The following is an 8,594-nucleotide window of genomic DNA, read 5'->3' as shown; positions in this document are numbered from 1 at the left end:
TATTCGTCTCTAGTAAACGTGATGTTTCCGCCTGTTGTTTGCGTAATTCCCCCCGCAATGTTTCCACCTCACTTTGTGTCTTTTCTCGTGAAACGGCAAAGTGGGCTGTGTCTTCTGTTAACGCGGCGAGTAAAGTGGCGAGGTGATCGGGATTGGGTCGTCCATTAATCCTACGAGACGTATCATTTGGGGGAAGTACAATAGGTGGACGGGAAATAGTGGAGCCATGACGATGATGCATCATTTTTCTGGATTGACATATAGTTGGTTTGGGTGGATTAGGCATTGTATGTGGAACCTGCGTATCCGCAACGGCCATCTTATTTTTATTCTTATTATTCCTTCCACTCTTATTAGTAGTAGTAATATTATTATCATTATCATCCTTGTTCTTGTTGATGACATTGTTACCACTCGTACTATTCATACTGCTGGGGATGGTTTTGCGTGCACTACTCTTCTGTGGTAGTGGATCCTCCTCTTGTTCGTGTTCCTCCTTCTGATCAAGAACGGGGAGTTTAAATAAGATAGGATCAGAATTTCCCGAAATGTGGCCTTGTACATTAGAGTCAGATTCATCTTTTGATAAAAGTGAACCCAACTCTCCATCTTCTTCTTTATTCTCCTTATTCTTATTATTTTTGGAGGTTGATGTTATTGGAGGGAACATACCGGAAGATGTTGTTTCTGTTGTATTTCTATTTGTTGTTGTACTCATTGTTGCAATGGATGGCGTTGGCTGTGAAAGAACACTCGCCTCCATTTGAGATGTTTGTAATCCTTCCTTTTCCCCACCTCGTACACCTTCTTTTTCTTTTTCTTTGTCTTCGTGTTGTTTTTGCTTCTGATACTTTGATAATAACAATAATTGCTGCTCTCGCTTCTGCTGTCTCTCTATCATTCGCCGTTTCGCCACAAGTCGAAGTTCTTTCTGTAATTCCCATTCTTCCTGTAATAACTGCACTTCATCCTCTGGAAGTTCGGACATTCCAAGCGACATCGTATAAGTACCACTCATACTCGTATGCGTATGCGTGGGCTTATTATTATTATTATTATTATTATTATTATGACGATGCCTTCTTCGCGTGGTACGTGTATTATGATAGCCTAACAAACGTCTTTGTATCTCCCACGTCACCGCATCTCCCACCTTTCCCACTAACGTCTCCATTGCCGTACGTATATGCTGCAGTGTTTGATCCCGTCTTGCCGTTTCCTTCGCAATATCGCGATTGACACGTTCTTGCAGAGACCTACGGTTTTCCTGCAATCGTGTAAGTGTGGCCAACACTTCATCTCGTTCCCCACGCAATGTCCAATTTTCTGCTAATTGCACTCGGTGTAATAATGTTTCTTCCATTTCATGTAAAGCAGCCATATACGCCGCGGCGCCCGCTTGAAACGTAGCGATCCACGCCTCTACAGAAGAACGTTGATGATGACGTACCAATTGTAATTCCTGCAGAAGGCGAAGTAATTTATTGCGTTCTTTTTCGTGTTTAGCGCGGGTTTGAAGAATGTCTTTGTGGTGTTTGTTTAAATCATTTTGCATAACGCCATCAAATGCTTCTTCTAAGCTTTGGGCGTTTTTTTGCATTTCTGTAGATTTATCATGGAACCATTGGGCTACATAAGGGAAGGCACGACCGGTGGCGACGGTTAAATAGAGGGATTTCGTCATGGGATTGATCTCTACAGGGCTAGAAGTTGTGTAATTGATGCTTGAGCTTCCTGTTCTTTTCTGTCCATTAGCATCATCGTCCTTAAGAAAGGTTAATGTGGTTCGACGACTGGTCATAATATATATATATATACATATATATATATATATTATTGTTTCACTTCTATCTCTAGCTATATATATAAATTTTTATGTATATATACATACACAACTCTATTTTTGAATGAACTTTCCTTCCAAACGGATCCAATATATATGTGTATATATATTTATAGCAAAGAAGGAGAAAAAAAACAAAAAAAACAGCAGAGAATTATAACGAAAAAAACAAACAAAGAAAGATCTTATTCAGGCATATATTAGACTTTTTATTATTGTTAATATTGCTAACTTTGTATATATATTCTTACATAGATGCAAGACATTTCACTTCTCAAAGAGACAAAACTGATTTACAATAAGCCTTCTTTTTGTATGCATATATAAATATTAAAGTGACGTGATGTGTCATTATACCTGCACTCATACTCTATATTATTTGATCAATACACGCAATAAAACAAGGTTGATCAACGCACAAGACACCGTACACACATACACAAGCAAATACAAACTGACAGACACTCATTTGCACGATTATTCACAGTGTAACGCAAGAAAAAGAAGAATACTAACGGAAATAAAAGATGCGAAAAAAAAAAGAAAAAAACAGAGATCATCATTTTCGAATTGTTCCAAATTCATTTAGACGTAATCGATATTCACTCTGCACTCCATTCCCTCTCCTTCTCCAACTCTTAATGCATATACACTTTTCCTTTTATATACAAATATATGCAAGACCTTACGACCATACCCACTTCTTAAACAGGAGAGCACAACAGAGAGAGAAACTTACAGCAATTGCAGTATCCAGTTTCTTCATACTAATGCGAAGTATCACCGTATTACCCACACGGATGCGGATATAAGACTCATTCACAAAAGTTGTCTGTGCGGCTGCAGTAGCATCAGTAGTAGTAGTAGTAGTAGTAACAGGAACGGTACTCTTTTCTTCTTCTTGATGTTCTTCTTCCTTTTCCTCCTTTGGAGGATGATCGACCGCACTGTTCGATACCGCATGGTGCTTTACAGTATCTATAGATCTTGATAAAGATGATGATGGGGGTACTTCAGGGGCTTCACTTTCATTTATAGTGGGATGTTCCCGCCCTCGTAGTACCATCCGTGTGGAGAGTGGTGTTTCTTCTCGCACTGTATTAGCATTCCCAACCACCACCACAGGAATATTATTATTATTATTATTATTATTATTATTATTATTATTATTATTATTATTATTATTATTATTATTATTATTATCATCCATCTTCGCAACATGATGATGCCCATCTTCTCCCGTTTCCCCTCCCGAGACTCCTGCGGTATCCAACTCCCTCTTTCTCTTTCCATCATTATTATTTTCATTATCCTCTTTATCTTCTATCCCCATTCCTATTACTATTTCCTCCTCCTCCTCCTTCTCCTTCGTTTCTTTCTTTTCTTCATTATCCCTTTCTTCTCCCCTTCCTCTTCCACTTTCCTTTTCCGTTTCTTCCCTTTCCCCTTCCTTCTCCATCCTTCTATCCTTGATGGGCTTTGGAACACTCGCCTCCACCTCTGGGGCCACTGGTGGATGTCCCCGCATGTGGGCCTCCCACACCGCCTTCGCACTTCCCATTCCACACAACGCACACACAAACAAATGACTCTCATTTGCCAATCGCCGCTTTTCTTCCTCACTCACATATCGTCGCATTAACGCCCCAACACCAACGTCTTCCTCCTGCGCCATAAATGCCCGTAACGCCACTAACACTAATGCGATATCATACGTGGGTTGCCACAACTCGGGGTGATAACTACTCACACTGGAGCAAATACGGGTGCCGACCTCAAAGCGGCCACTTTGGGTGAGAAAGAAGATATCGGGTGGGGCGAAGGGATAATTGCGGGGAAAGCGGAGAAAGCCGTGATAAAGTCCACCAGCGTAAACAGAGTCTGTCGGTCCCATTAATGTAAAGTGCCATTCAAAGAGGTTGTCGGGTAATGGGGTGGCGTAGAAGTCACAGACCCGCTCGGCGTCAAGTTTTTTCTTTTCTTTGGAGAGGCGTTGAATGGCAGCGGCGGCGTTACTCATTTTGCAATAAATAATAAATCAATAGTAATAGTAATAGTAATTAAATAATAATAATAATAATAATAATAATAGCAAGGATGAAATGAAAAAAAGGAAGGAAAAGAGCGTAGGGTGGAGGGGTGATTTGATACTTGTTGTTTTGGTTTTCCTTCTTGTTTATAGACTGAATAATAGATGTCCCGTATATAGGGGAGGTGTGTGTGTGTCTCTCTCTTTTTTTATTTTTTCTTTTCTTTTTTGCTCGTAATATGAACAAGAGAAATGAGTGATTGTCAACACAGACACAGATACAAACTCTTTACATATGATAGAAAGAGAGAGAGAGAGAGAGAGAAAAAAAAAGAAAGAGAAAGGGATTCATAAGAAGAAAATACAATAATGCTTCCACACCAGGCATATAGAAGAATACCCAACAATAATAATACCAGTCATAATTCTTTAATAATAGTAGTCATTGACGCAACACAAGTAATGACTGTGGTAATGCAGATGGACAGGAAAAAGTAAAAAAAAAACAAAACAAAAATAACAACACGAAAGTCATCAAACTGAAGCAGCAGTAACAGTCAAGAGAAGAACAATAGTAATAAAGACGGACATAAAGAAAGAAAAAAAATTAAACAAGAGGAACAGGGTCTGTAGCAGGGTTAACTAACCAAACAAACAGAATAAAAAAAAATAACTATTGCAGAAGCATCAGCATCTACAACAGGAAAGTACTATAACTATATGTATACACCATAGCCATTTTTCCCAATATCATTTTCACTATTCATTCATTCATTTCAGGTTACTCTCCCACCCTTTCCCTCCTTCTTTTTCTCTTTTTTTTTCCCTTTCTTTTATTCTTTCATTCCGTTTCATATTTCCAATAATGTTGCTGCTGTTTCCGTTTATTATTATTATTATTTTTTCTCTTAATTTATTCGTTGCATTCCAGAATTAAAAGTTTCAGAGTAAACGTAAACACTTACACAACCACAAAAAGAACCGCAAACAAACAATAACAATAAAACGAAAAAAAAGGAAAGCACAAAAATCGTTGAAAATCCATCGACCTGTATATATATACATAGATGGATAGATACGTATGTACATACACGGGTTCTTTTTTCTTGCCAAATTCTTCTAAGAACATTAGAAGGAAGTCTTTCATTGTTCTTTATCTTCTTCCCCAATTGTTTACACTTTTTCCGCATCTAATAATAAATGGAGGGGGAAATAAATGAACTGAAGAAAAAAAAAAAAGAATGTGAGCGTCTCAGCCATTGGTGTGCTCTTTACACACGGAAAGAGAAGAAGAAAAGAAGGCATAGAACGAAAATAACTATGCAGTAAAAAAGGCAAAACAAGAGGAATCCATAAAAAAAAAAAAAAAACAAAAAACAAAAACATCCACGAGAACTTACATGAACTAGATATCATAAATAAAGTTAAGAATATATATATATTTGTGTGCGGTTGAATGGGAAAAGGTTTAGAAAAATGTTCGATGCCTACTCACATTAGAGACCCTTTAACAGGAAGTGGGGAAAGTCAGTACCACCCCCACTTCTCACTGCAATAAAAACAACAACAACAACAACAACAACAATAACAACACACCTCATATCTAAAGTTCTTTCTTTCTTTCTTCGCAAGCAGCATCATAAGAACACAATTAAAAAACCCATTTCTCCCCACCACCCCTTTCACAAACCTTTCTTTCTTTATATATATATATATATATATATATTGCTTTCTATTAAGTTACTACGACTGTCTCATTGCCCCCCATCCCGCACTCCTCCTCCTGCCGCAGTATTTATTCCATTTCCATCCCCATCCTCTTCTTCTTCTCTATTTCCATCTTGCATAGTGGACATGAGAGAATGATACTCCAGTAGCTTCTGTGTACGAACCGCATTCATCTCAGCCAATTCCTCCACCGGATGGCGGAATTGTACACCAGACGCCAATAACAACTTTTCGGTTGGCGCAAACTCTTCCAATTGCTGTGCTGCTCTTTGGGCAATTCCCCGCACCTGTTCCTGTACAGTTTCTCGTACTTCAATCAAATCCTTCTTTGCCTTACTGAACTCCTTCGCCCGTGGGTTAAATGTATCCATGGCGAGTTCCTGCTGGACATGATAGTACTCAATACGCTTATCCAACTCCTCCACATGTCGTTCCTTCTTAAACTGTAATTCACCAAGAGTGAGGTAGAGACCACGGAAGTGTTCGAGACGTTCTTTTCTTACTTCTAACAACTGCGCCTCATCCGCCTGCTGCACAGCTTCCATAAGATGACTCTGCAATTGCTGATAACCAGCACGAAGGGTATCCTGCATACTCTGTGCACAAAATATGGTTTGTTCTACATTCAACATGGTAGATCTTAGAGCATTTTCCTGTGTGGAGGCAAATGCTATAAACGCCGCCGCATCATCCGCACGTTGCCGCTCTTGTGTCATCATTTCCAATCGATCCTCTACCAAACATGCCCGTTCCTCACAGAGATGACGTAATCGCTGCTCCAACTCCTCCATCGCCCGTAAACACCCTTCCTGTTGTTGTTGATTCACCGCAAAGAGTTTATCCCACTCTGTGAGGTAGACATTAAATGCCGCACGTTGTGTATTACGTGTTGTTCGTACTTCTTCACGTCGTGCAGCGAGTTTATCCAAATCACTGTATCCACGTTTCTTTAATTGCTGTTGTCGTGCAATTAATGGTGGGGCATGACGTGTGGTTAATTCCTGTGCAAGAGCCCGCAATCGATGTAATGGCTCATCTCCACACTCCCGCTTGTGTGATTCAATCGCATGCTCCAGTTGATCATACAATGGACGCATCGTCTCTAATAGAGCCGTCTTTTCAAAGTACAATTGTTCTGAACGTACCATATCTCCATCCGTCACCGCATCCTCCTGTTCACGTTGTTTTTCTTTTACATCAAACGTCACACGACGTAAACGTTCCCGTGGTTCTTCCACCACACGATCAAGTGGAGTCATGCGAAGACACTCTGATACCAAACGTACAAGTGGTTGGGCCCACTCTGCCCATGCTGCAATAACATCTCCAGATCGTGCACAAGTAGCGTAATCTTGCTCCAGTAAACGCAAACACTCTTCCAATGTGTCTTGAAGCCCTTTTACAAGTGCTGGAATATGTGAGGCTTCTGTGCTACCCTTTCCTGCAGCTGAAACCAATATATTATACTGTGGAAGTTGCCGTAGATCTTTTGTAGCGGTTAATAATCGTTGCAGAGGTTGTAATCGTCGATGCACCGTCTCTGTATTATCATTATCATTCGATGGAAGGAGCAACTCATTGGGCTCCACCTCCAATCCACATTCTGTTCGAAATAAGGCACTATTCGCCTCTGCCATGGCATTTACCCATGCCATTTGTTCATCATTCTTACTCTTATCTGGAGTTGTTGTTGTTGTTGTTGTCGTCGTCGTATCCTTGCCGCTATCACCCCTTCCAGCATCATTTCCAGTATTTACAGTTTGATCTGCGACAAATGACTGGCGAAGCTCATCCAGTAGTTTAACAATTTGTGTTGAGCAGTCACGTACGCCGCGCCGTCGTGTTTGAACGGTTGTAGTGGCAGTTGTGGCCAATGCACACGCATCCAATACGGCCTCACGCTGCAGAAACCACTTTTGTGCTGCAGCCACACGTTCTGACGGTCGCGAGCCACCTACCGCTGCAGAATTAGAAACTGCCTTCGCAGCGGGACCACCGCTAACGCCAACTGTTTTGTTATTCATTCCTACCAGCACAGGTGATAGAAAATAACTATACGTTGTCGAGTTCAACTTCACCTTCTTTTCTTTTCGTTTCTTTTATTTTATATATTTATTCTTCTAGGCTCCAAAAGTCTTTTTTTTAAATTTTCCTCTCTTGCTTCTTACGGAGATAGCGCCTTTTCACCTATTTGTTTTTCGTTCGTTCTTTTCTTCTTGCCTCAGATCAGGGCAGACCGTAAGAATCAAGAAACCACCTACACCATCAATAGGAACAAAGAAGTAAAGAATAAGGAAACAAAAAAGAAAAATAAAAATTTTATACAGAGAAAATATTTTTTTTTTTCCATCTCCCTTCCATTCGTTCTTTTTCACTTTTTTCTTTACTCTGGAGTCTCTACCAAGAGTCACACTTGCAGACACAACAACATCCAAGGCAGTTTAAAATGGTCTTAATAGAGTTTTTCTTCCGAAGACCTCTGAATGTGAGGCGTATTACAAAAAAACAATAAACAATAAAAAAAGCATTATTATGATTGGTCCAAGAGTCACTCGCACACACTGTGAGGTTTTCCTGGCCACCTGAAACTTCAATCACTGGGAGCATTATTACCAATAATAATAATAATAATAATAATAATAATAATAATAATAATAATAATAATAATAATAATAATAATAATAATAATAATAATAATAATAATAATAATAATAATAATAATAATAATAATAATAATAATAATAATAATAATAATAATAATAATAATAATAATAATAATATTATTATTATTATTATTATTAATTGGAAATGTAATCAGAGAGGTTTTACCCCGCTTATTTTTTGTTTATTCTTCCTCAAATTCACAGAGAAGCCATGAGATAAAAAAACCGAGACAACACACACAAACACAAGCACAAACATACATACACGACATTCTTCACCCCATTCTTCTAATTCAAAACCTCCCATTTATCACTACAACCCCGTCTCCAC

General features: G+C 39.1%; 3 protein-coding genes across 3 annotated transcripts in view; all 3 read right to left on the bottom strand.

Moving 5' to 3' along the window:
• Positions 1-1,801, bottom strand: part of LSM04_000587 (uncharacterized protein) — a gene marked incomplete at both ends in the record, with an annotated part of 2,442 nt that extends 641 nt beyond the window's left edge. Inside the window, one exon of the mRNA XM_067338915.1 lies at positions 1-1,801. This exon is cut by the window's left edge and continues 641 nt beyond it. Within this exon, the coding sequence (XP_067189259.1) occupies positions 1-1,801 (1,801 nt within the window).
• Positions 1,802-2,528: 727 nt separating this feature from the next.
• Positions 2,529-3,863, bottom strand: LSM04_005811 (Ubiquitin-conjugating enzyme E2; the record flags this gene model as incomplete). Its single annotated transcript, XM_067338904.1, has 1 exon — positions 2,529-3,863. The coding sequence occupies one exon, from the start codon at positions 3,861-3,863 to the stop codon at positions 2,529-2,531; it is 1,335 nt and encodes a 444-aa protein (XP_067189317.1).
• A 1,763-nt stretch (positions 3,864-5,626) lies between these two features.
• LSM04_000866 (Paraflagellar rod) lies at positions 5,627-7,624 on the bottom strand (the record flags this gene model as incomplete). The annotated part of the gene is made up of 1 exon (XM_067338893.1): positions 5,627-7,624. One exon carries the CDS (start codon positions 7,622-7,624, stop codon positions 5,627-5,629), a length of 1,998 nt encoding a protein of 665 aa, XP_067189263.1.
• Between the last annotated feature and the right edge of the window lie 970 nt (positions 7,625-8,594).

Source organism: Trypanosoma melophagium, assembly GCF_022059095.1.
Source record: "Trypanosoma melophagium isolate St. Kilda chromosome Unknown ctg31segment0, whole genome shotgun sequence".
Taxonomy (NCBI): Eukaryota; Euglenozoa; class Kinetoplastea; order Trypanosomatida; family Trypanosomatidae; genus Trypanosoma; species Trypanosoma melophagium.
Note: the sequence above shows the minus strand (reverse complement) of the source record. Positions and strands in the feature narration are given on the sequence as shown.